We start from the raw sequence: 25785 nt of genomic DNA, 5'->3' as shown, positions 1-25785 counted from the left end.
TTTCGAGTATATCGCGTTTCGTTATCGATAGTAAGCTTGTATAGACTATCGATAAATTATCGAAATCTAACGTTACCCTTCGCTCGACGATACTCGGTGATATATAATTTGCGCGTTGAATTTTCAAGTTCCTTAACCTTTCGAATTAATTATGAAAATCTTTAAACAGTACTATCGAATTATAATTAATAAATAGAGACTCTAAATACTCTATTTTTATCGAACAAATATAATAATAAGATTTCAGAACTGTGAGTATATCTAAGTGTTCACTTTGTTGGTAGCTTCTCTTTTATGTCAACATAATTGACTGCCGACTGGATCGCGTCCTATGTTAAGATAAATCTTGTTAAATAATTTATACGGTTAAATAACCATGTAAGTTGCATTATTAAAATCAAATATAATAATAGACGTGTTAATTTATCGATAAATGATCACACGTTTCACGTAATGTTTATTATTCATTTGACATGGTGGAGTTAAAAATGTGTAAACGAGTTTCTGTGTACAAAGTTTAATTACATAAAATTACTTGATAGTACATCATCTGTTTATTATATTACTAGAAAAAAATTCTACACACACAAAAGAAAAAGGACTCAATAGTTTATAATGATTCGGTAATGATTTATCTCTGTGTGTGTATGTGTCTATATATATATATATATAATTTTTCCTAAGGATACTAAATTTTTATTTAAATATTCTTTGTAGGCTATTTGCAAGTAAATTATCTTCAAATCAACTATATTTTTGGATGTTTAAAAATGCCTGGTTGCGCAGCAGTTGGCTGCAATAATCGCAGTGAGAAAGGCTATATTATGAAATGTTTTCCTCGTGATCCCAAATTAAGAAAGATTTGGCAAGAGCGTGTAGCTAGAGCAGATTGGAAGCCTTCAAACAATTCTTTTCTTTGTCATGTACATTTTGAACCACAAGAATGGTCTATTACACAAAGTGGTAGGATAAGGTTAAAAAAAAATGCTATACCTTCTATTTTCACTGTAACGTCGACTAGAAAGTCTCCAAAAAAACGTAAGAAATTAATTCATACAAAAAAGGAAAAGGATTGTCAAAGTAGTCAAAACATGGAATATCTTGAAATTGATACAGAATGTTCTTCAACTGGGAATATTGAAGGAAAAGATTCTGATTTTCAAGACACAGATGAAATTTCTCAATCTTTGGCATTTGAAACTCACGATAATGTTTATCAAATGACCAAAATAAGGAATAATTATGGTGATCATATACAAGATCATATGGCTGCTAACAATGCTCAAGATGGTATAATTCTAGTCTCGGATGAATGTAACACAGAAACAGATCATTTTATGAAAAAAAACAATACTATGTTGCATATAAATGAAAGTGATAAAATTAGTGGCAACACTAATGGTGACCAAGGCCTAGCACTAAACAATAGTGAAAATTTATATGTTAAAACAGAAGTTAAGTCTGAAAATACAAGCGGCAAATTTGAAGATAATTACGATGATATAGAAGAAAAATTGAAACAAATCTGTGATGGAAGAAGTATGAATGATGAAGATTATTCAGAAAATAATAGAATTAATTGTATCACTAAGAAACAAAATGATACAGAAAGAAGTACGGAAATAAGTTTAAACGATATCAATAATAAAATTCTTTCAGCAACAGGAATGGATTACAAAGAACCTATAAAGCATGAAATAGGTGATATTCTTATTGATAATAGAGAAAATGTTGAAATCATTTTTGGTACTGAAAGTGGAGATGAAAAGGTGGATAATTCTCAGTCTGTTTCATGCATTAGTAATTCATTTACAAATCCTCATGAAATTACAGATTCTGTATTAAATGTGGATGGTATTCTTTGTATCAAAGAAGAGAAAAAAGTCTATAATGAAGACATTGAGGAAAATTTTGGTAAGGATGAAGTACATGTTATACCAAATATGAGAGCAGCCATGAAACGTAAAAGAAGAACTAGAGAAGAGATAATGAAGTCCATAAAAAAATCAATTGGTAGTACATCCGAACAAGACATCAACTTTACACATAACAGTGATATTTCAGATAACAATACAGATAAACATACGGGGATTGATATGAAAACCAATGACAAAAGAAATACAAAAACTAACAATAATCATGAACAAATGGAAAAAACAGAATTTACGATTAAAATAACTGGTGATCCTAATGATGTATGTGATATTGTTCAAGAGCTAACAACACAAGATAATGCAAATCATAATTTTCAAGAAGTTCATAATTCTTGTGAAAAGCATGATCATAGAACTATAGTTACATCTGTTATAAAGCTGAAAGATTATCCTATAAATTTACATAATGTTACAAAAGAATTATGTAACAATCATGAAGATTTTACAATAAAAAATAAAGATTGCTTTTTACGAAGAAACCCTGTATCCACTAATAATACTGAAACAGTTAATCTGAAAATAGAATCGATTAGTGGTTCTCAAAAAAATAATCTTTCTATAAATTCTACACCATTAGAGAAAAAGATATTTAATTTATGTAATAGTTCTCAAACAATCAATTATAGTACTAATAAAATGGAACAATTAGGAAAATTAACTGCACATGACATATCTTGTGAATATGAGTTGCTGCAGCAGAGATCAAAAATGCAAGAAGAAGTCATTCAGAAATTAACTAATCGATTAATTGTATTTAAAGGAATGGAAAATAATTTAAGGAAACAAAGTAAATTGTTACAAAATAAGACAAAGGAGGTTGAAATGTTAACAAATAAATTAAATACAAGAGCAGTATCTACACAGTCATTAATTAGTAATAAAAAAAGTTTAGAATCAAAACAGAGATTAATTGAAGATTTATCAAATAGGGTGAATTATTTGGAGGTAGTTAATAAGAAATTAATGAAAACTATGACATTAGAATCTCAACAAAAAAGAAAATTAGAAGGACACATTAAACAAAAAGATGATCAGATAAAAGAATTGAATTGGAAGTTAGAAAAAGCCTCTAAATATCTTGAAAGGGCAGAAAAAAATACGAATACTTACAGAAGAAAGATGTTAAATATGCAAACAGTGATGAGAAGAAAAAAGTTATTAGATGAAAAAATGAGTTGGTTCAATGAATTGCTAATTGATAGTGGTAAAGGAGAATTTTCAGAAAAAATTTTAAAAACAGCTGTGACAATTAGGAAAGATTGTGGAAAGGATGGTTATATTAAATTGATTGACTATGGTTTTCCTTTACCTCCATTAACAGCTTTAAAAAAATTTCTTAATACTAATTTGTCAGAAGGGCAAAGCAATGATGAAACAAATCAAGATATTAAAAAGAAACCATTAATAAAAGATGTACAACGTTTAAATAATGAAACAGGAGTAGATATAAAAGATACCAATATACTGGAATCAGATAATAAACCAACAGATTTAAATACTACAGAAACAATAACTGGAACAGTTCAAGATATTTTTAATGAAAATAATGATGGTGATGACTTTACTTCGCATGAACTTAAGAAACATTTTATGGAACAATTGAGTGCTGTCATGTAGCCACATATATATATAATATTCAATCATTCATTTTCTCTTTTTTTACTCATTGCAGATTTAGATGTATGGAAACATAGGTTTTAATATTTGAACACTTTGTTCCTTGTCATTGTATAATAACCATTAAGCATTTGTGAGTATTATTTATTGTAAAATGCGATCATGAGAATAATTTTAAATGTAAATAATGTGTACAAACAGTATAAAATTTACATGTTATGTCGCCTGTATGATAAATATGCATTTGATTAGTGAATCTTAGTTAATTAAATTGATATTCTTAAAGATCATCTGTTGTATGTTATATTATTATATCCCTTGTATAAAACATGTAAGTTATAGTTAACTGATCTAAACGTTTGATACATAAAAGATAACTTTCTAATTAAAATTTTCCGATTAAAAGTTAAATAAAAATGTTTCCTCTTCTGCATGGACAAAACTTCGTTATATTTTAAAGATACAAATTATCAAAAACACAGTGTTCAATATAATTGTAATGGGATTTGTAATTTCTTTTTAGTACAATAATAATATAATTACAATGCTGTATCGGATTTACCTTTGTTTTTATTATTATTATTATTATTATTATTATTATTATTATTATTATTATTATTATTATTATTATTATTATTATCGTTGTTAGTATTATTATTAATTATTTTTTTTTTCTCTTTTGGTTTTGCATCTTTTGAAACACTAGTTTTATCACATTCACACCAAGGTGTACTAGATTTGTCACACATCAAAGAAATATTGAGTACAGTCAATGATGTGTTTGCAATTGTCATTTTAATTCTACTTATTATTTTATATGAGATATTACTTAAACCAGTTTCTCTATCTCGTTTTCTAGTAACTTCCCGCTGATTATAACACTTCATCATATCACGTTTTCTATGATTTCTATCATGAATATGTCTGAAATAGCAACATAATGACATTTTCAGTAAGGTCTATTAATTAGTAATATACATAACATAGAAATTCAGAATTTTATCATTTATAATATAATATTGAAGCATACTTAAATGTATTATGTGTTCCTGTGGATATATTTTGAGGCCGAGTAATAGTTAAGCCAGCTTCTTTCAACCTAACATAAAATTCATCATCCTCAAGGCCCCAACCCCAGTACTTATTAGACATACCATTAACTTGCATGTAATGCTCTCTAAAAAAAAAAGAAAAGAAAAAAACATGAATTTTTTAAAATTCAACATTATTTTTCGATAATAAATTTGTAAATTTGTCAATGTATTTTTTGTATTTTCCAATAATAAATATTCATTAGATAATGAAATTATCTAATCTATAATTACCTTTTAATAAGTAATATACCACCAACAAATGTGGAATAATGATACCTAGGATGCAAATCTGGAGATGATATATGATAAGGACCTTTACTAGGATATACATATAATAATTCGTCATTTAATGGCAATAAATCAACATCATGCATGGCTATATAATGGAAATCTTTACTAGTTTCAAGAAAGCCAACATTAATAAGGGAAGCTCGATTAAATCTGTATCTATCAAACTGCAACATACGAAATAGTTCTAAAATGATTCTTCAACACAAAATTTAAATAATTCAATTTTATTAAAATGATCTACCTGATTTAATATAAATATATGATAGTTTATATTTTGTTTATCTAAAAACTCTTGCATGTGTATTGCAAATGTTAATAATTCATCAAAACGATCTCTAAATGGTACAAGAATAGCTAACTTGTACTTTGATCTTTCAGACTTTTTATACAATTTAATATTTTGTTTATGAGTATTGTATTGCTTAATCAAAACATCATTTTCGCATTTACATTCGTCTATAATATTAATGAAATAGATTAATGTTTCCTTTTCACATTGAATATATATTATAGACTAAATATATATTAATAAATAATATATTTACCAATATTGATGGGAACAATACTTATTAAGCAGGACATGATGAAGGTAAGAAAGATACAAATAAGAATATATTTGAACTTGAAGCTCCTCCATACAGCTTCCATAATAATTCAGATGTATTTTAACTTCATTTATCACCGAAGTATCTATTCCTTAATCCTACATTGCAATAATTTACAATGCACAATGACATATCTTTTGTACCCTTCGATCGATGAATATTTAATAAATTAAATGATAAAATCTCAAATATTTCATATAATTCGCTCATTCATTATTTCGTTATCCATCGAATTTTTTTATTATCTTTCGATTCGATAATATCAATTCCATTTTACAGATAAAAATAATATGTTTCTTCATGAAAATAATTCCTGAGAATATATATATATATATATATATATATATATACGTCTACTTATCTATTTTATGTTTTTTCTTTTTGAAACATTTCTGTCGTTCGATAAGTTAAATTTTTTTATTAATAATTGTTTGACGTACACCACCTGTTCCAATGTTCGATCGTCCAACAAGTGTTGTTTGTATTTTATACGAATTTTTTCATTTATACCATACGTATTATCGTTATTTGTCCTTCTTGTTATCAATCCATTCATTATTAATGCACAGTGATAAACGTTTTAATTAATAAAAATCATTCCCGCCGTTTTATCAAAAATTTTACGATGACAAAAACACACCGACTTACTGGCCACGGCCATATTGTGCTAAATAATCTTACCTAAACAAGTCATCTATATCTAGAAAGTCAACCTCATTACACGTTTACGAAATAACGAATCGTGCCATTTCTAATGTAAATATTTGATCTATTAATTTTTTTTTTTTTAAGCGTTTATTACAAGCGACATTTGACATTAACGAAACGCAATTTTATTTTTAATCGATCAATATTTTACAATAATCGATTCAATAAACGACAAATTCTGATTGGCGTGATCAAAGTGTTTAGATATTTCTATAAAATATATGATTTTCTTTTTGCGTATTCGCAATAACACCAATGTCAACTATTTTCATTCTTATTCATATATACAATATAGTTTAGCATATCATATACATATATTAAGCTCTTTATAAAACTTGATTACATTAGTGGAATATTTCTACTGCCACCTAACAAGTATTTCCAAATATTTTCCCGTTGAATGCAGTCGAAGTAAATGATAATATGTAAACATATACATAACCCTTCTACGTTAAATTTTCTACTTTTTCGATAAAAAAATATCTGTTGTCTAATATTTCATTGTTTTATTTCTTTTCATTTTTTCTAGCCTCTGTTGTAAGCGATATAATCGACGAGTACAATGGATCTTGCAATCAGAGAAAGTTCCAGTGATTCAGACGATTTTCAAGTATTGGGTATATTATTTTTAAAAATCTTTGATATTGATAATTTACATATGTACATATATGTGTGTTTGTGCATATATATATATATATATATATATATATATATATACACACATACGTATATGTCTATATTTTATTTACGATTATTAATTAAATTTTCCAAATTCATAGATAAATAATGCTTTAATAATTTATTCTTTAGTTTTCTTTTATTATCGTTTACCTTAATTTAATTGATTTTGATTTATATTAAAAATAATGATACACGTCTGTGATATTCTTTGTTTCATTAAATATTATATCAATATTCGTGTAATAACTTTTTTGTTCTGCAATTTTTTTATTCAGAAAATGATGAACCTGAAGAAGTAACAATACCTTTTGAGAATACTTTTGACTTGGCCCTTCCAACCACACATTCTGTAAGTTGTTTCTTTTTTTTTTTCTTCTTTTTCTTTTTTCTTTCTAAAAGAAACAATATATTATAATTTGTATGTTAATAGTACTTAGGGAATAATTTAAAAGAACTCAGAGGAAGAACATTGCTAGATGATGGAATTTACAAGAATTTGCCATTGTTAATTAAGAATTCTATTATTTTATTTCCTGGACAAACATTACCAATTAATTCAGAAAGTATAGAAATTACTAATGTGTTACAAACCTGCATTCGAAGAGATCATATATTTGGTGTCATATGTTCAAACAATGGTAAGACGGTACGTGTAGGCACGACAGCTGAAGTTTATGAATATTATGATGGTGATCTAATAGGAAGAAGTTTTCGACTAAAAGCGAAGGGTAGACAGCGATTCAAAATAATATGTATTATAATGAAGGTTTGTGAAGTTACATTAACAACAATATTTTATCCATATGTAGTACTTACATAGGAGAAGATTACGTTCAAATATGGTAATACATATATATTCATATATGTTAGGGCTATGATATAGTTTCTGCAAATGTTAAAATATTACCAGAAGTTACTTTAAAACATCCATTCTTGGATTATCGTTTAACTTCATTAGATTATTTACGAATACGACCGATTACTCAAAAAGAATGGAAACAGCAAGATTTTGTTGAGAAAATAGATTCTACGATAACTCCATGGCCATCTTGGGTATATAAACAGTATGATCCTTTGAGATTGTCTTTGAAAATACAGCATCATTTACAATTTCTTGAAAAACGTTAGTATTATTAATTAAATAATCAGTTCCAATTATTTGAAAATATTATTCTTTTATTAAATATATTAATACTTTTGTAGGAGGTTGTAACATACCTAAAGATCCAATTGAATTATCATTTTGGGTTGCACAAAATGTATTAATTGATGATGATGAAAGAATTGATTTATTAAATTATGATTGTGCTATTGCAAGGTTACAAAGAGAAATAAAATTTCTTATTGAGGTAATATAATGAAATTTATATATAAAAATATGAAACACAGAAAGTATATTCATATGAACTAATATGCTGAAAAGAACTTATATTCTTTAGGATAGATCTTTTGTTTGTATACATTGTGATAATTTCATGACCCATCAATCAAATATGTTTCCAATGAGTAAGGATGGTCTTCAAAGTACGTATTGTAATGGCTATGGTGTTATATTTGAAACAATAACTGTCTACCATGCAGAAGGATTAAGGCTTAATATGGATACATATTCAACGGATTATAGTTGGTTTCCAGGGTAAGGAGATAAATATTTAATATAATTTCTTTTTTTGCTAAAAATTATGGGATTATTTATAAATAATTTATTTGTTTCTATAGATATGCCTGGACAACAGCAAGTTGTAATATCTGTTTTTCTCATGTGGGTTGGAAATATACAGCAGTAAAAAATAATTTGAAACCTAAAGTTTTTTGGGGCTTAACTCGTAGGGCTTTAAAAAAAAGAACAAATAATAAAGTAGATGATACATCAGATACCGACGCCAACCCAATTGGCAATTGAGAAAATTTTTTATATTTCATACAAATCATTGATATACTATAGCTTTATTGCAGTAATTATCATTGTAGTAAAACTTATTGCTTAGTTGTGTTAATACATCTTAAAATGAAATCAGTAAGAACCCTAAAGAATGTAAAAGATAGAATGCACTTTGACAGAATGATATTAACAATTGTTTCTGTGCATGAATATGTATACACGTCACGTTTAGTAAAGACTTGCCGTAATAGAGTGTAAATATTGTGTGGATAAAATCCGAGATAGATCATGGTTTTACGATTATATTATTCAGATTAACCGTTATATGTATATGGAAAGTAACCTCTTTTTTACTTTTCATAACCAATATATAGATTATTAATTATAATGGTCTTTTCACATTGCTATTCTACAAATACATACAAGATTGTATATCATGTTATTTCCTAAATATACAAAATTTCAATCTGTGTATACAAGATAATGAATGGTGATATATCGTATATGTATATATATATATACATATATATATATATATATATATATATATGTATATATAGATAAGATATTTTGTTATTTATATATTAAGAAATAAATAAAATCAAATTTAATGTCACTGTATTGTGTGTAGTTTTTTCTATAAATGAAATTTTACATGTAGAAAATATAATATTTATAATTTTACTACATGTAATGTAAATAAATATTCTATTACACAACGTATTTTGTGTGTATATACATATGATACTTTATATACATGTTAAAAAGACACTATATATATATATATATATATATATATATATATATATATATGGAAAATCAATGAGCACAATACATGATATGGATATAAAGGAAGCAGGAGGATGTAGAAAATTGAATGTCATGTTTGTAATCATTTTTTGCGCATATCGTATATTTCTTGATTACCTTAAATCAGTTAAATTTATAATAATCATATGTTCATTATCTCAATCATTCTCTTGTATATGTATCGTGTTGTGTTATTCAGGTTAAGGCAGCAGATGTTTAACACAATCTGCTGTTAAAGTAAACCATTCAATATAGCAATTTGTATTGTATTACTATCGGTCAGACATTTCAGGTATTATTGAGTTCGTATTTATTATATATACACACATACGTATATGTCTATATTTTATTTACGATTATTAATTAAATTTTCCAAATTCATAGATAAATAATGCTTTAATAATTTATTCTTTAGTTTTCTTTTATTATCGTTTACCTTAATTTAATTGATTTTGATTTATATTAAAAATAATGATACACGTCTGTGATATTCTTTATTTCATTAAATATTATATCAATATTCGTGTAATAACTTTTTTGTTCTGCAATTTTTTTATTCAGAAAATGATGAACCTGAAGAAGTAACAATACCTTTTGAGAATACTTTTGACTTGGCCCTTCCAACCACACATTCTGTAAGTTGTTTCTTTTTTTTTTCTTCTTTTTCTTTTTTCTTTCTAAAAGAAACAATATATTATAATTTGTATGTTAATAGTACTTAGGGAGAATAATTTAAAAGAACTCAGAGGAAGAACATTGCTAGATGATGGAATTTACAAGAATTTGCCATTGTTAATTAAGAATTCTATTATTTTATTTCCTGGACAAACATTACCAATTAATTCAGAAAGTATAGAAATTACTAATGTGTTACAAACCTGCATTCGAAGAGATCATATATTTGGTGTCATATGTTCAAACAATGGTAAGACGGTACGTGTAGGCACGACAGCTGAAGTTTATGAATATTATGATGGTGATCTAATAGGAAGAAGTTTTCGACTAAAAGCGAAGGGTAGACAGCGATTCAAAATAATATGTATTATAATGAAGGTTTGTGAAGTTACATTAACAACAATATTTTATCCATATGTAATACTTACATAGGAGAAGATTACGTTCAAATATGGTAATACATATATATTCATATATGTTAGGGCTATGATAGAGTTTCTGCAAATGTTTATATATTACCAGAAGTTACTTTAAAACATCCACTCTTCGATTATCGTGTAACTTCATTAGATTATTTACGAATACGACCGATTACTCAAAAAGAATGGAAACAGCAAGATTTTGTTGAGAAAATAGATTCTACGATAACTCCATGGCCATCTTGGGTATATAAACAGTATGATCCTTTGAGATTGTCTTTGAAAATACAGCATCATTTACAATTTCTTGAAAAACGTTAGTATTATTAATTAAATAATCAGTTCCAATTATTTGAAAATATTATTCTTTTATTAAATATATTAATACTTTTGTAGGAGGTTGTAACATACCTAAAGATCCAATTGAATTAACATTTTGGGTTGCACAACATGTATTAATTGATGATGATGAAAAAATTGATTTATTAAATTATGATTGTGCTATTGCAAGGTTACAAAGAGAAATAAAATTTCTTATTGAGGTAATATAATGAAATTTATATATAAAAATATGAAACACAGAAAGTATATTCATATGAACTAATATGCTGAAAAGAACTTATATTCTTTAGGATAGATCTTTTGTTTGTAAACATTGTGATAATTTCATGATCCATCAATCAAATATGTTTCCAATGAGTAAGGATGGTCTTCTAAATACGTATTGTAATGGCTATGGTATTATATTTGAAACAATAACTGTCTACCATGCAGAAGGATTAAGGCTTAATATGGATACATATTCAAAGGATTATAGTTGGTTTCCAGGGTAAGGAGATAAATATTTAATATAATTTCTTTTTTTGCTAAAAATTATGGGATTATTTATAAATAATTTATTTGTTTCTATAGATATGCCTGGACAACAGCAAATTGTAATATCTGTTTTTCTCATGTGGGTTGGAAATATACAGCAGTAAAAAATAATTTGGAACCTAAAGTTTTTTGGAGCTTAACTCGTAGGGCTTTAAAAAAAAGAACAAATAATAAAGTAGATGATACATCAGATACCGACGCCAACCCAATTGGCAATTGAGAAAATTTTTTATATTTCATACAAATCATTGATATACTATAGCTTTATTGCAGTAATTATCATTGTAGTAAAACTTATTGCTTAGTTGTGTTAATACATCTTAAAATGAAATCAATAAGAACCCTAAAGAATGTAAAAGATAGAATGCACTTTGACAGAATGATATTAACAATTGTTTCTGTGCATGAATATGTATACACGTCACGTTTAGTAAAGACTTGCCGTAATAGAGTGTAAATATTGTGTGGATAAAATCCGAGATAGATCATGGTTTTACGATTATATTATTCAGATTAACCGTTATATGTATATGGAAAGTAACCTCTTTTTTACTTTTCATAACCAATATATAGATTATTAATTATAATGGTCTTTTCACATTGCTATTCTACAAATACATACAAGATTGTATATCATGTTATTTCCTAAATATACAAAATTTCAATCTGTGTATACAAGATAATGAATGGTGATATATCGTATATGTATATATATATATACATATATATATATATATATATATATATATATATATATATATATAGATAAGATATTTTGTTATTTATATATTAAGAAATAAATAAAATCAAATTTAATGTCACTGTATTGTGTGTAGTTTTTTCTATAAATGAAATTTTACATGTAGAAAATATAATATTTATAATTTTACTACATGTAATGTAAATAAATATTCTATTACGCAACGTATTTTGTGTGTATATACATATGATACTTTATATACATGTTAAAAAGACACTATATATATATATATATATATATATATATATGGAAAATCAATGAGCACAATACATGATATGGATATAAAGGAAGCAGGAGGATGTAGAAAATTGAATATCATGTTTGTAATCATTTTTTGCGCATATCGTATATTTCTTGATTACCTTAAATCAGTTAAATTTATAATAATCATATGTTCATTATCTCAATCATTCTCTTGTATATGTATCGTGTTGTGTTATTCACGTTAAGGCAGCAGATGTTTAACACAATCTGCTGTTAAAGTAAACCATTCAATATAGCAATTTGTATTGTATTACTATCGGTCAGACATTTCAGGTATTATTGAGTTCGTATTTATACACCTGTGATCTGAGATATGGCCCTTTCATATTAATTTTCTCGACAGTCGCATCGTAGTTTTCTATATTCCGCACACGTAAAATTTTGTTTAATCCTTCAAGATAATGTTATTACTGCATCTTTTCTTTAATATGACTTTATGTATGCGATTATAAATTAACTTTACATTGATTACAAATCCTATACCACTTATAATAAAGCTGATAGGTCTGACATTTAATTAAATATTAAATTAACGTATTTTTATAACTCAATCAAGTTATAAATCGCTATTGGTTCATATCTGAGTATCCACGTTTCCATTATATTAATCAAAAATCTATGAAATAGTGAAAGAGAATTGCACATAATAATATGCAAATATATATATATAATAATATTCCAAATAAAGAAATATTGATCTCTTTCGAAGTCGATGTGTATACTACTTCTGTTCAACTTTCATTTTGATAAGCCTCGATTAATAAGAACCGATAATTTTTTTCAAAACATATTATACTTTTACAATAAAACAATTAAAATGTAAATAAAGTTGGTGAAGATTGTAATATGCTCTTAGAAATATTTGGATTATTTTAATTATTAAATTACTTATGGTTTGCTTCATAAGTGTATTTAAGATCTGACATATGATAATAGAATTAATATTAAAATTTTAATATATATTCGATTTTTTAGTAATATCAGGAAAAAAAATATTTTTCAGAACTTTTCCATATTATTCACAACAAAATATGCTATTTCTTTTGTTTCTCATAAGAAATGCTTTTACAGTAAGACTGCAGCAACTATACAATAGCTGAAGGCAAATGTAAACACATGTTAAAGAAAACATACGTTACAGACTGTCGTTTTAATTTCTTTGCCAGCTTTCATTTCATCAGATACGAATATTTCACCACGTCATTTGTAGACTTGGTGTGTTTGTAATCTTTATAAATCTGTAAGATAAATATATATATTCATATGACTTTTTTTTTTTTTTAAACAAATACTTTATAAACAAGAATTAAACATACTTTCAATTTCTGATCCTGCAGAGATAAGTTTGGTGTGCGGCTGTGCAGCTGTGCTTGCTTGTTGATTACTTAGTTGCCCTGTAGTTGCAGGCGCAGCAAAGCCTGGCGGTGGTTGCATTGCCCAATGCTGAGCTGGTGCGTTCTGTTCCTATAAAATAAAATTATTCATTATAATTAGCGGTACGTATATTAAATATTATACATACATAAATACACACACATATATATATATATACTATACACATATAGAATTTATAATAATTAATTTCACATATTATATTTATAGCTGCGTAACCTGTTGCGCATTGTGAGATACTGTGTGAGAAGGATGTACATGTGGAAATTGCCACGTGCTAGTAGTTTGGAATGGAAGAGGCCTAGATGAACTAACAATAGCTGGATCAATTGAAGTCCAGTCTGCAATAGGCCCAAAGTTGTTCCATCCCCCTTTTTGATGTAATGCTTGATGATGAAATTGTTGTTGTTGTTGTTGGCTACTTATCTCACACCAATCTTTTAATGTGTAAACAGTATCGCCTGCGCATTTACCGATACCTACTCCAGTAACAATGAGAAAATTTTAATAAAATGCATTAAAAAATTACATGCTTATAAATTAGAAAAAATTTTACCTTGTGTATTGAGTAGAGGATTTCCATTTGGAAGATACGCACTTTGCTGTGATGGCTGTGTTCCTGTAAATAACATACTAGACGAATCATTTATGAATACAATTTTACTACTATCTTCAGATAAATGTGTACACAATAAAAGTCAATTTTGAATGAAATTGGACTGATAAAACAATGTTTATAGTGCTTAAATATTTAGTTAAATATTCAATGTATTTTAAAAAGGAGAAGTTTAATATAATCCAAATTGATTAATTATTCGTAACCTTGGAAATGCATATTTTGAAAATGTTCAATCTGAAATTATATTATAATATTCTACAACTAAATTAAATAATTCCTTGTTATATATACATTTTTAATTTCTGTTCTTCTTGTATTCTTTTTTTCTTCTTTTTTTTTTTTTTTGTTACTATGCTTACCATTAAACTTACAAAATGTATTATTTATTTTATGAAGACATTATGTATTCATACGTATGTAAATTCACGCACTGTGGGCTATGATTCCAGATGTTGGAAAAATTGGAGAAACACTAACCCGTGAGGGCATTGTTTGTAGGGGCAGGCCGCGGTATACCAAGACCGAAAGAGTTCATGTGATTTGGGGTTGCGCCAGGGAAACCTGGCGGAGGGAGACGACTGCGCTGTGCCAGACTAGCAGCTGTTACAGAATTCTGAGCAGGACTCTGTGTGCCACTTTGTAGAAGATTCTGCGGAAGACGAGACAGGAGGGAATGCGATTGTTGAAGAACTTGCAAATTTTGCAAGTGCTGCGCTTGTTGCTGTAGATGTGCTATATGTGCAACCTAGGATGATAATTATCTATTTAATTTAACTTCAAATAATTTTATGATATTTGTTAAATATATTCTACAGATCTACATATATGTATATAAATTGTAATGTTCTTAAAAACTTTTCATTACAATTACGAACATATGACCAATAACATATTGATTATTTTTTAGTAATATATATATATATATTATAAAGAAATTGTAGATTATTCATTAAAATTTTTTCACCTGTGGAAAGTGCTGCTGACCAAGATTAGCAAGACTTTGTTGATGTTGTACCCTGCTTTGCTCTTCTCGTTCTCTCTGTTGTTGTTGCTGTTGTTGTTGTTGAAATAATCTTTGTTGTTGTAACTGCATTTCATTCTCCATTAACTCTGCAAGTGCTTTTTGCGTTTCATGAAAAGGATCAAAGCCTAAATCGTCGTCTGCTTTTACATCAGATCCAGATTCATGATGATTTTGAACTTCTTTTAAAGTTGCATGCCCGTTTTGTTTGATATATTCACAATTTTCTTGATTTTGTTGTGCCTTTGAAATATTCAATTTAGAGTTAGTTATCTAGAGTCAGTATATCTCATAAAATATAAAAAATATACAATCACTAACTTGCATAGCAAGCCTTTGTTGTAATGAATTTTGCTGGAAGTCTGCCATAAATTTAGATGCAGGTGAATTAACAAGTAAATTAGTTGCAAAGGTGCCTGAGGATTCTGAGATTGCATTATACTGCGAATTACTATACACTTCCTCTTCTGCAAAGTCTTCAGAGTTGAAAGTTACTCGTGGTGAATTGGAAGGACTAATCTTTCGTACAATGTGATTTGATCGCGTAGATTCAGGATGAAAACCAAATGCTGCTTGCCAATCTTCACTTGAGTGAACTGTTGGTAAAGAATCAGGAATGGAAGCCAAGCCTGTACTCGGCCAATCCAAATTTGTATTTCCTATATACAAAAAAAGAATACATTTCATTTTAACAAAAACGTACGAAGAAAGTAAATAATTAATGTATAAAATTACAGATGATATTTATTACAAGTTTTATAAATAAATTTATGATAACACTAATGAAAAAAATTTATTGTACATGCCTGCCAAGGAATTGGATGTGACTGAGGCGGCTGTAGATATTTTCTGGAAGGTATTTGTACTGAAGAAACTATTATTGTCCGCCTGAAAGATTGACCGGTGATTAAGTTGCATTTGAGACCCATTATGCAGCCCTGGTGGTGGCTGTTGATTGGCACCTTGCGATGAGTTTGTGCTAGCAGGTGATGAACCTAGACACGATACGCACATAGCGCTACACTACGAGACGCGATCAAGATGTCATTTATTTATTGATTATCAGAATGCCAGAATAAACAGCTTCTAATAACCTCTCAGCCATCAAAATTAAAATATACATACACGTACCCAGAAATTAATACTAAATCTGTTGAAGTAATACCTATCACTGCCATTAATTTTTCCCAATAAGTGCTGAAATATATGCATGCGTGTATGTGTATGTGTGTGTGTGTATTTCATATAACTCATAATTTCTTTAATTTATCCAAATTAAAGAAGATACACAAAGATAAACGTTCTTCTGGGCAAGTGTTGTATAAATTTATGTTTCTTATGAAATTTTGTAAAAAGGATAAAATTAAGTGTATACAAAAATACAACAAACAGCTACTTCTCGTTTTCAAGAATTCTCTTTATTTTGGCATATATCAATATCTATATTAATTCAAAATTCACAATCTGAACTTTTTGCAAACTCATTATAAATATTTCATCTATTCTCACATAATTACTTATGCATTGTAATGTATATATATATATATAAAATATATATATATATATATATATATTAATATATATATATATATATTTTTTTTTTCTTATAACATTGTATTAATTTTTGATAATTACACAGTGAGAAAAGCTATATATCGTAATATTTATAGAGATGTTCAACTTTAATAACTATAAATTATTTTTGTTTTTTTTTTTACACAAAATTTTATAAATATTATAACAGATGAGAAAATATATGAGATAATCTACAATCATGCAATATTTGTATATTTAAAAACAATTTATAAAACATTTATAACAAAACTATTAACACTATTTTTTAAATGAGACTTGTATACACGCTACTTCAATCTAAAGGTATTTTATATAAATCTCCTATAACTGTTATTAATCAGGCAAGGCATCACATCTTATTATTTTAAATTTTAAAGATGACTTTAATAATACATTATAACATATTACACTACTATTTTAAATAATATATTTTTTAAATCAAAGATTAAAACCTGACTGTAATTATACCTTTTTATATATCTTTGATTTATCTGCACACGTACATTTGCTTTAATCAATTCAATTTAAAAATAAAAGGTCGATACATAAAGAAATGACGACGAGTATAAGGAACTCACCTAAAATTGCAGCACCATTGTTCTCCTCACTTGATTCCACTAATTGTTCCACTTGATGATTTACATTAGAATCTTCTGAACTTGAAATTGTACTAGCTGGTGTACTACCTTCTCGTTGTTGATCTGTTTCACTATCCGAATGTCGTCGTTCCCCATTTTGAATTACACCATTTATTTTAAGTTCATTAGATGGTTGTTGCGCCGGTTTAGAAATTTTGTTAGACTGTTGCTGCTGTTGCTGCTGCTGCTGCTGTTGTTCAACCTTACACTTATTGCCTAACTTCTGCAATACATCACTATTCGTTTCAGCTGAAAAATTTCTTATATCCTTCTGACCATTCACTTGTGGTTGCACATTATTTTGTACACTAATTGAGCTTGATTCAGAACGTGACGTTGTTCGAGTGCTATGTTTCTCTTTGTTTTGACAATTTTTATGTTTATTTCGCGCTGCTTGTGCCTTACTTTCACTATTACTTTTGCCTCTGCGTAGACCCATACCATTTTCCCCTTTATTATTGTTATTCTGTTGATGCATAGAACCTCCAGATGATATATGCGTTTGCTGAGTGGTAAGACTGCTACCATTAATTATGCTATGCTGCTGTGAAGTTGTTTGGGTAGGTGGTGATGATTCTTTACAATTCGTTTGTGTATCTGTAAAATGTAAATATCGTTAAACACAAATTGCAATGTTAAATAATAAATATATTCTCTATAAATATTTCCAATTTTAATATTATCTATTAAAACAAATTCTTACTATTCGTTTGTCCTGGTTGTAACGAAGGCCATGCTTCCTTGGCTTGTGAATTCGTAGTTCCATTTTCTCGTCCAATACTACTTGTAACAGGTGGTGATGGTGTTGGTTTTCTATATAATAATAATGTTAAATATTAATTCTATTATATATACTTTAATTTAACCTGTCATCAAAGCAATAAATTCGTATATTGTTACCGCTGTAATGCAGATGCATGAGCATGTAAAGATTGCACAAGTTTGCGCTCATATTCCTGATGTTTCCCTTGATGCATTTCCTCTTTCGTAAACGAAGCTTCCTGGTCCCCGAGATCGTGTAGATACATGCAGTCTGGTTTTGGACACGCCTGATTCCGCATAAAATGTGAACAGTATTTTGTTGTACCAAGTGACGTTTTTATTGTCCGTCCGTCCACAACAATATTATTCACAGCCTCTATAGCACGCAGAGCATCTTCCTGACGCTGTTATTAGATTCATTAGATATTAGCAAATTTTCAATATATTATATTGTCATTATAATAAATATGAAAAATAAAACATACTTGATAGGTGACATATGCCGAGGCACTAGGGCCCTGAGACCCTGCATAAGAAGTGCTCTGATTGATCACAACTTTATGAATCTTACCAAACTTCCCAAAATACTCATGTCTCTTTAATACCTATAGTAATTATTATTGTTACCATTTTTTATTATTACTTATCATATATAATATTCATATTAATTAGATATAACTATACATTTTTGACGATAGAAAAAACTTACATCCGCATCTGCCAATCGCATTGGTAATCCTACTACAAATACTAAATTTTTTTGAACTACCCTTACATTCGCTAGATGTTTACGATTTTCTGTAACTCTTTGTTTACGCTGTTGATCCTTCAATCTCTTTTCTGCTTTTAATCTAAAAAAAAAAAAAAAAAAAAAAAAAAAAATAAAGAAAGGAAAAAAGGAAAATCATTTAAATTGTTGCATATACATAGATATAGCTTGTTAATCATATAAAGAATACCTTGCAATTTCTTCCTTCGTAAGAGGCTTAAAATTAGCGGGGTTTTCAGAATAGGCCTTCCTACACGCAGGGCATAAGCCATTTTCGTCCGTACGTATTCTATGCCAACAAAATCTGCATATTTGGTAGCCACATGTGCATGGAAAAAAATTTAAATCATCAACCTCCAATAGTTCCATGCACAATGGACACTCCACTGCATCCTCTCCACTTTGATTCAATACTGACATAATTTTTGCTATAGCCACGTTCGTCCAAAAAACACAACAATTAACAATGTATTTCTTCCTACTTTTGATCTGTAAAAGGACAACATTATGATTATAACTGATTATATATTTAATTAAAAAATATATGCTAGTTTACTTTCATACTCACACTCACTCTCTCTCTCTCACACACACACACGCGCACACACACACACACACACACACACACACACACACACACTCATATACATATATATATATGTATATACATATATATAAATATATATATATATATATAAAAGAAACTATATATAAACTTTTATCCATTTTCTTCGTAATTTAGTATAAATTCAATGAAATATTTTTCATTGTACTAAATAAAATGTTGAAATATGTTTTCAACTGAAAATGCACCTGCAATACCTCTCCTTTCGATAATGCACATACACAAAGGGTTTCCACAGTATTTTAGATATTAACAAAGCTTTGCTACTTTCCTTTATGTTCTAATATCCTTGCACAATCTGGAAAAAATGATGACACGTCAGATTAACCTCGTAGAAAATTGATCAAGAAGGAGAGGCGAGTCGCGAAAAGGCGAATGCCGTGGAAAGTGTTGGCGTATCTATAGAAAAAAGTCTTCCCTCTACTACGTCACCCGTATGGGAGTATTTGAATTGCGAAATAATGAACGTTTAAACGACTATTGTTTAATTCCTGTATAGGAATAATAGTTAATGTAAAATTTAATAAAAGGAAAACGCACTGCATAGTGCAATTCCGACTGGGTAGATTTTGAAAAGTATCTCAGCGAGATAAAAATCGAAAAGATATATATATCCTTACGCGATGGTCTCTAAGATAAAATATAAACGAGGTATCGTTCCTGAAGCGACAGAAACAAAAAATCGAAAGGTTGGTCTCCGTTTGACAGGAGCTGTCACAAGCGAGCGTTGAGTAGAACAAAGGACGCTCAACAGATTATGGGAGAGGCTAGCGAAATACTTGGACTAAACGACACAATGGTTATAAAATTATAGCGATAAGGAAAGCGAACATCGAAATCGTTAGTGACGTAGTTTTAAGGTAGTCTACAAGATAGACCAAAAGTGGAGGAGCAGTGTTAACGAGAGCACCGCAAGAGAGAGAGAGAGAGAGAGAGAGAGAGAGAGAAAGAAAGAAAGACAGAAAAAGAGAGAGAGAGAGAGAGACTTTTCTTCGTTCGTCACCATCTCGCTCTTTCTCTCTCTTTCTATCTCTTTCTTTCTTTCTTCGCGTAATACGTTGCGAGACACAAACCGTGTACGAGAGGGCGACAATCGGACGAAACAGCTGTTGGTGGCGTTGAGAAGAAACGACGAAACGTCATTAGCGTGCGAGTGAGAGGTACTACGCCATCATAGTTACGGATTTACGTGAAAATCCGTGAAAATGTTTAGTGGTGGGGCATGACACGTAAATTTCGCGAAACCTCGTTTGCAAAAATTCTCGCATACGTAAGGACGCGACGATCTCAACGTTTCGCGATGCAGACTTGAAGAGGAAAAAGACAAGTTGAAAGCAAAGAGAGACAGAACGAATGGAAGGAAAGGGGGCGCTGAGGGACGTGGAGGAAGAAGGCGGAGGAGGAGGAGAAGGAAGAGAGAGAGAGAGGAGAGAGCGAGAGAGGGAGAGAAAAAGAGGGGGAAAGAGAGAGAGAGAGAGAGAGAGAGGGAAAGAGTGAGAAAGAGAGGGAGGGTGGGAATAGTAGGAGGGAGAAGTGGACGTAGAAATAGAGAAAGAAAGGACATTCGCTGCCACAGCTTGCCATCCCTTTCTAACTTACGATAGTCACACAGTCTCTCTTTCGATCTATCGAGAGACAGACTTTTATGTCGATTTTACAACTCCCCTTGGCACGTTTTAACTTTCGAAAAATGTACAAGGATAGGACTGACATTGAATAAGAATACCGTCCACGAACAAGAATGATTCACGAATAGAGTCCGATTGAACGGGGGGAAAGTCTTCTGAAATATGAAAAGACTTGAGATAGATTGATACTTCGTTTCTCGTTTTCTTTCCATCTCTTTCTATTTCCTTCAAACATCAAGCACAGAAAAAGAATTTGTTGCATACGTCACATAAGATCGAATTGTTCGATTAACGTAGTAGCCATTCGATATCCTAGGAATGTTTTTAAGATATCGAAAGAACAGTCGCTTTAACCTTAATTTTGTTCTACGAGGAATAATCACTTCTTTTTCAACGGAGCTCGTGCGTCGACAATTATCGCGTCTTCCCACATAGCGCTCGCCGATTCTCGATTAGTCGCGTATGTGACATTCGCTCATATGTTAGAATCTCTCTCTTTCGTTTCTTCTTGTTTACTTACGTTCTTAAACTTTTCCACTAAGAAATCTCTCTTTTCTCTACTGGAAAATTTTTTTCTAAGCTTCCCGAAATTTGGTCGAACGCGCAACTCGAGCGCGCAGGAACGGACATTACACGCTATGACTACCAGAGGGACCTCGAGCGAAGTGAGGAACGAAGGGAGGGGAAGGAATTGTCAGAGCGCATGTCGAGGAGACGCGGATTTACTCTTTATAAATACGTAAAACGCGTCTTTTTTAGTATTGGTCAGTATCGACGCGCCCTTCGTTTTATTATTGATGTTTGCCCACGTAACGACGATCTTACTTAATACATCATACTCAACTTCATACATTTTTTTTGAATATGTCAATTTCATAACATTATACGTATTTGAGTTACGCGTTGATTTTTATATTTACCGCTTTGCCCCAAAAATTGTTTTAGTTACTCGCGTTTACAGTTCTACCAATCACGCCAAACAAATATCCCTGTAAAACCGATCGAAGATCATATTTCTTATATGTAAAAGAAAATTTGTTTGAATCAATTCATGTGTTGTAATAAATTTGAAAAAATCGTTTAAGAGAATCGTCATTTCAATATCTTTACTAATTATACTTAGATCATAATTACATGGTAATACGTCGCTTTCAACAATTTATGCATATAAACTGTATATTGTATATTTAAAAAAGAGGCATATATGTATATTATAATAGTCATTTTATCATTATGACTTTCTCTTCTTATTACTCGATCCACTCATTTTTAATACTTTTTTGGATTTATTCTCAGAAACAACACCTAACAATGGATGGCGCGTTTTCAAATTTTCAGGGAATGGAACGCCTAAATTTTCTAACAATATGGGTTTAATTTTTGGTACACTCGATAATTTTCTCCTAATTGTTATAGAGCCTGCTGGTTTTATATTAACTATAAAATATGTTATGATTAGTCTATACTATATTTAATCGTGTTCTTTTTTTTTACTGCTCAAAATAAAATAAATACCTGCTTTATATTGCGAGTTTATTTTACCGGTACCAAACACGCAAGTAATGTCTTGTTTCAAATCTCGTTTAACAGCACAGTATTTTTCTTCTCCAATTCTAAATTTTGATTTATCTCCTAATACTAAGGTCTGTCCAATTAATTCTTGTGGGTCTATCTAAAAAAAAATATTTAAATATAAATCACTTACTGTCAAAAATTAATATACGATATGTCAGACATCTTACTGTTTTAGGTATATCCATAATCCAGATATCTTCACTGTCGGATATGTCATCAAAATTAAAAGAAGAACTTGCAGATTCCATTGTTAAAGTTTCTTCTTTCATCAAATCTTGAAGCTAAAATATGATAATTTATTAAGATTAAACTATTTGTTTCTTAGTTTTAATATTTAATGTAATACTTATATACATTTTGTGGTCTTGATAATGATGATGATTTAATTGTTAATATATCTGGAGTCATTTCAGCAGCTACTTCTAAGCTAGTGTCTGTTACATTTTCCTTGACATTTCTTTCTTCATTATTTATACTTTCTGATTTCTTTAGAATACTTTTTCTATATGTACCATTCATAGAAGTGTTTCCTTTGGGTGAAGTACTTTTTGTTTTTATTTTAATAGTTTTATTACTTTTATTTGACTGTGCATGATCATTCACATTTTCAATTAAAACCATAGATTTATTCAATTGTGTATTTAATTTTGTGAGAGGATCTTCATACTCCCAATCTAACATTTCAACCATTATAATGAAAAAATTGTTTCTTAAAACTGTGAAAGTTATAAATTAAACATGCAATCTGCAAATATATATAAGTCAAGAATTATATAGAATTTGTGACACGATCAGTCGTTTTTGTCGATTTTGAAATATTTACAATATTTGATTATTTTTCATAATACAAAATAAAACTTGTATAAACGATAAAATATGTAATTTATAATATTACACTTCAAAAGTATACGCACACTGCGTTTAGGTTAAGTTCCATACTATGGATTAGTGGATTCTCAATTGATCTTTTCTATTCGATTAATCATACATCGATGTTACAATCGATATCAATTAATATGTTAAAATAAATCGAGTTGAAATATCTTTTCCATAGATATTATACTGTTACTAGATAGACTTCCATTAACTTTTATCGAACGATTCTCATTTATGAACACACAGCGACACATGTGCTTTTCTTCTGTATATTAAGACGTTGATTCTGAAAAGAAACTTAAGACACAAGTAAATAAAACAGAATTTAAGATGGCACTCTATTGTCAAAGTTATTGAAATAAAGAAAATCTAGTTATTTAAGACAACGTAGTAGTACGTCAAAAGTATACGAAGAAGAAAATAAAAGGTTATTTCACAAAGAATAATTAAAACTATTTAAAATAAATCGCAGTAAAATACGAAAAACGTTTATAAAGAATTAGTCATTAAAATAATGCCAAATTCGTTAGCTGTTTGTGAATCATTTGATTTTTCAAAACCAGAATTATGGTTGGAATGGATACAAAATTTCGAGGAGTTAATAGCCGATTTTAATTTGATATCTGACAAAGAAAGGATAGAACTTCTTCTTTATAAAATGGGTTCAATAGCAAAAGAACTCATGACAGAATTAAAGCCAAATTTTGAAAAGGAAATGTCTTATGAAGAAGTGAAAAGTGAATTTACTAAATATTTTACTGTCAAGAAACATGTCATTGTCGAACGACAGAAGTTCAATAATAGATTAAAACTGCCTAATGAAACGATAGATGCCTTTACAACTGATCTACTTAAATTGGTGAGTAAATGTGAATATGGACCACTGGAGAATTACATGTTACGAGAGCGCATTTTACTTGGAATTGGATACAATGAAACATCAGCATTGATAGATGCTATGCCCAATTTTACTTTAGACGAACCAATGTCCAAAGAGAAAAAGGAAAAAATACAAGAAGACAGTATTTCTGTTGAAAGTAGGTTGACTGAAAATTAAGTCAAAGTGGAATGAAATTTGCTTGGAAAGAAATATTATATTACTGTGCCCGTAACCATCTAAGTTTTTAAATCATCATTTTCATTGACAGGTATTTTATCATAGTGATTGTAAAAACTGCCAAAAATGAAGTTGCAGAAATTTTCCTAAAAAAAAAGCGCACAGATCAGTGGTAGAATAATAAAATAACGAGTTTTTTTTTTTAATCTGACAATCCAATTAAGCAAACTGAAAAATCTGAAAAATTATATATAAAATAAAATGATACAGAAAAGAACTTGTGGTTTCTTTTAAATTAAATTCTTATTATTTTTGCATTATAAAATTTGTTTTACTTTTTGATTAAAAAAATTTCAATTTTCATTAAAAATCAAAGAGACTTGGTGAATTATTTATAAATATATACAACAATGACATAATAAATAACAAAAAATGTTGTTTCATATCATTGCATGTTTAAATGTTATACATGTAACAATTATGAAAAGAACATCAGTGTAATTAAGTTATATTTACAATTATTCAGAAGAATATATGTTTCATTTATATTTGTATTATATCTTGTATAATTTATATTTGTATTATAATGAAATATTATATCTAATAAACAGTACAAAAGTAGAGTACAATTA

At 28.8% G+C, this 25785-nt stretch overlaps 7 protein-coding genes and 1 long non-coding RNA gene across 30 annotated transcripts; 5 read left to right on the top strand and 3 right to left on the bottom strand.

The window, feature by feature from the left end:
* The first annotated feature begins 88 nt into the window (after positions 1–88).
* Positions 89–4108, top strand: LOC124952535. 4 transcript variants are annotated; one of them, XM_047502571.1, is made up of 2 exons: positions 89–378; positions 718–4108. In XM_047502571.1, the coding sequence occupies exon 2, from the start codon at positions 771–773 to the stop codon at positions 3549–3551; it is 2781 nt and encodes a 926-aa protein (XP_047358527.1). In that variant the 5' UTR covers positions 89–378; positions 718–770; the 3' UTR covers positions 3552–4108. The 4 variants fall into 4 exon arrangements, with proteins under 4 accessions (XP_047358527.1, XP_047358523.1, XP_047358524.1 ...); XM_047502567.1 differs by having other exon boundaries at positions 89–645; XM_047502568.1 differs by having other exon boundaries at positions 90–623.
* Positions 3981–6526, bottom strand: LOC124952540 (beta-1,4-galactosyltransferase 7). The gene is made up of 6 exons (XM_047502588.1): positions 5982–6526; positions 5482–5854; positions 5178–5392; positions 4877–5100; positions 4582–4728; positions 3981–4475 (listed from the first exon to the last, which is right to left on the bottom strand). Exons 2-6 carry the CDS (start codon positions 5582–5584, stop codon positions 4091–4093), a joined length of 1074 nt encoding a protein of 357 aa, XP_047358544.1. The 5' UTR covers positions 5585–5854; positions 5982–6526; the 3' UTR covers positions 3981–4090.
* LOC124952537 (protein cereblon-like) lies at positions 6154–10472 on the top strand. 6 transcript variants are annotated; one of them, XM_047502575.1, is made up of 11 exons: positions 6365–6674; positions 6779–6866; positions 7206–7279; positions 7361–7696; positions 7801–8053; positions 8134–8279; positions 8370–8566; positions 8650–9696; positions 9822–9914; positions 10184–10257; positions 10338–10472. In XM_047502575.1, the coding sequence occupies exons 2-8, from the start codon at positions 6812–6814 to the stop codon at positions 8831–8833; spliced, it is 1245 nt and encodes a 414-aa protein (XP_047358531.1). In that variant the 5' UTR covers positions 6365–6674; positions 6779–6811; the 3' UTR covers positions 8834–9696; positions 9822–9914; positions 10184–10257; positions 10338–10472. The 6 variants fall into 6 exon arrangements, with proteins under 6 accessions (XP_047358533.1, XP_047358531.1, XP_047358532.1 ...); XM_047502577.1 differs by lacking the exon at positions 6365–6674 and adding an exon at positions 6154–6297 and having other exon boundaries at positions 8650–9914; XM_047502576.1 differs by lacking the exon at positions 9822–9914.
* Positions 10328–16779, top strand: LOC124952235 (protein cereblon-like). Its single transcript, XM_047501783.1, has 6 exons — positions 10328–10675; positions 10780–11032; positions 11113–11258; positions 11349–11545; positions 11629–14112; positions 14219–16779. Exons 1-5 carry the CDS (start codon positions 10328–10330, stop codon positions 11810–11812), a joined length of 1128 nt encoding a protein of 375 aa, XP_047357739.1. The 3' UTR covers positions 11813–14112; positions 14219–16779.
* LOC124952534 (putative general negative regulator of transcription C16C9.04c) lies at positions 12948–22301 on the bottom strand. 14 transcript variants are annotated; one of them, XM_047502556.1, is made up of 16 exons: positions 22166–22301; positions 20206–20315; positions 19583–19820; positions 19333–19474; positions 19109–19228; positions 18762–19027; positions 18565–18674; positions 17802–18458; positions 16455–16643; positions 15970–16307; positions 15592–15891; positions 15105–15372; positions 14565–14627; positions 14228–14490; positions 13933–14080; positions 12948–13854 (listed from the first exon to the last, which is right to left on the bottom strand). In XM_047502556.1, exons 2-16 carry the CDS (start codon positions 20234–20236, stop codon positions 13847–13849), a joined length of 3141 nt encoding a protein of 1046 aa, XP_047358512.1. In that variant the 5' UTR covers positions 20237–20315; positions 22166–22301; the 3' UTR covers positions 12948–13846. The 14 variants fall into 14 exon arrangements, 11 of the variants coding, with proteins under 11 accessions (XP_047358512.1, XP_047358520.1, XP_047358517.1 ...); XM_047502564.1 differs by having other exon boundaries at positions 19583–19881; positions 20289–20315; positions 22166–22280; XM_047502561.1 differs by having other exon boundaries at positions 19583–19881; positions 22166–22279.
* LOC124952545 lies at positions 20340–22877 on the top strand. The gene is made up of 2 exons (XR_007101941.1): positions 20340–22105; positions 22226–22877. It is a non-coding gene; the product is annotated as an uncharacterized LOC124952545 (long non-coding RNA).
* Positions 22737–25076, bottom strand: LOC124952541. Of its 2 annotated transcripts, none has more exons than XM_047502589.1 (5): positions 24044–25076; positions 23575–23965; positions 23388–23501; positions 23161–23317; positions 22737–23082 (listed from the first exon to the last, which is right to left on the bottom strand). In XM_047502589.1, the coding sequence occupies exons 2-5, from the start codon at positions 23908–23910 to the stop codon at positions 22877–22879; spliced, it is 813 nt and encodes a 270-aa protein (XP_047358545.1). In that variant the 5' UTR covers positions 23911–23965; positions 24044–25076; the 3' UTR covers positions 22737–22876. The 2 variants fall into 2 exon arrangements, with proteins under 2 accessions (XP_047358545.1, XP_047358546.1); XM_047502590.1 differs by having other exon boundaries at positions 24135–25076.
* On the top strand, positions 24360–25785 carry LOC124952543. Its single transcript, XM_047502592.1, has 2 exons — positions 24360–25133; positions 25245–25785. Exons 1-2 carry the CDS (start codon positions 24611–24613, stop codon positions 25256–25258), a joined length of 537 nt encoding a protein of 178 aa, XP_047358548.1. The 5' UTR covers positions 24360–24610; the 3' UTR covers positions 25259–25785.

Source organism: Vespa velutina, chromosome 10 (genome assembly GCF_912470025.1).
Source record: "Vespa velutina chromosome 10, iVesVel2.1, whole genome shotgun sequence".
Classification (NCBI taxonomy): Eukaryota; Metazoa; Arthropoda; class Insecta; order Hymenoptera; family Vespidae; genus Vespa; species Vespa velutina.
This window is presented reverse-complemented; position numbering and strand designations above follow the sequence as displayed.

Bases quoted from the DNA above. Each gene is read 5' to 3' on its own strand.
- LOC124952534 (XM_047502556.1), bottom strand. From the start codon at position 20,236: ATGTGCATTATCGAAAGGAGAGGTATTGCAG. The intron at 15,892-15,969 runs GTTAGTGATTGT...AATATTTCAAAG, and splicing joins AACAAAGGCTTGCTATGCAA to GCACAACAAAATCAAGAAAA. The intron at 14,491-14,564 runs GTAAAATTTTTT...TTGTTACTGGAG, and splicing joins TCCTCTACTCAATACACAAG to TAGGTATCGGTAAATGCGCA.
- LOC124952537 (XM_047502577.1), top strand. From the start codon at position 6,812: ATGGATCTTGCAATCAGAGAAAGTTCCAGTGATTCAGACGATTTTCAA. The intron at 7,280-7,360 runs GTAAGTTGTTTC...GTATGTTAATAG, and splicing joins CCCTTCCAACCACACATTCT to TACTTAGGGAATAATTTAAA. The intron at 8,280-8,369 runs GTAATATAATGA...TATATTCTTTAG, and splicing joins AAATAAAATTTCTTATTGAG to GATAGATCTTTTGTTTGTAT.
- LOC124952235 (XM_047501783.1), top strand. From the start codon at position 10,328: ATGTTAATAGTACTTAGGGAGAATAATTTAAAAGAACTCAGAGGAAGA. The intron at 11,033-11,112 runs GTTAGTATTATT...ATACTTTTGTAG, and splicing joins TTTACAATTTCTTGAAAAAC to GAGGTTGTAACATACCTAAA. The intron at 11,546-11,628 runs GTAAGGAGATAA...TTGTTTCTATAG, and splicing joins GATTATAGTTGGTTTCCAGG to ATATGCCTGGACAACAGCAA.
- LOC124952541 (XM_047502589.1), bottom strand. From the start codon at position 23,910: ATGGTTGAAATGTTAGATTGGGAGTATGAAGATCCTCTCACAAAATTA. The intron at 23,502-23,574 runs GTATATAAGTAT...ATCATATTTTAG, and splicing joins CATTATCAAGACCACAAAAT to CTTCAAGATTTGATGAAAGA. The intron at 23,318-23,387 runs GTAAGATGTCTG...ATTTTTTTTTAG, and splicing joins TTATGGATATACCTAAAACA to ATAGACCCACAAGAATTAAT.
- LOC124952540 (XM_047502588.1), bottom strand. From the start codon at position 5,584: ATGGAAGCTGTATGGAGGAGCTTCAAGTTCAAATATATTCTTATTTGT. The intron at 5,393-5,481 runs GTAAATATATTA...TTAATATTATAG, and splicing joins TATTGTTCCCATCAATATTG to ACGAATGTAAATGCGAAAAT. The intron at 5,101-5,177 runs GTAGATCATTTT...CGTATGTTGCAG, and splicing joins ATATATTTATATTAAATCAG to TTTGATAGATACAGATTTAA.
- LOC124952543 (XM_047502592.1), top strand. From the start codon at position 24,611: ATGCCAAATTCGTTAGCTGTTTGTGAATCATTTGATTTTTCAAAACCA.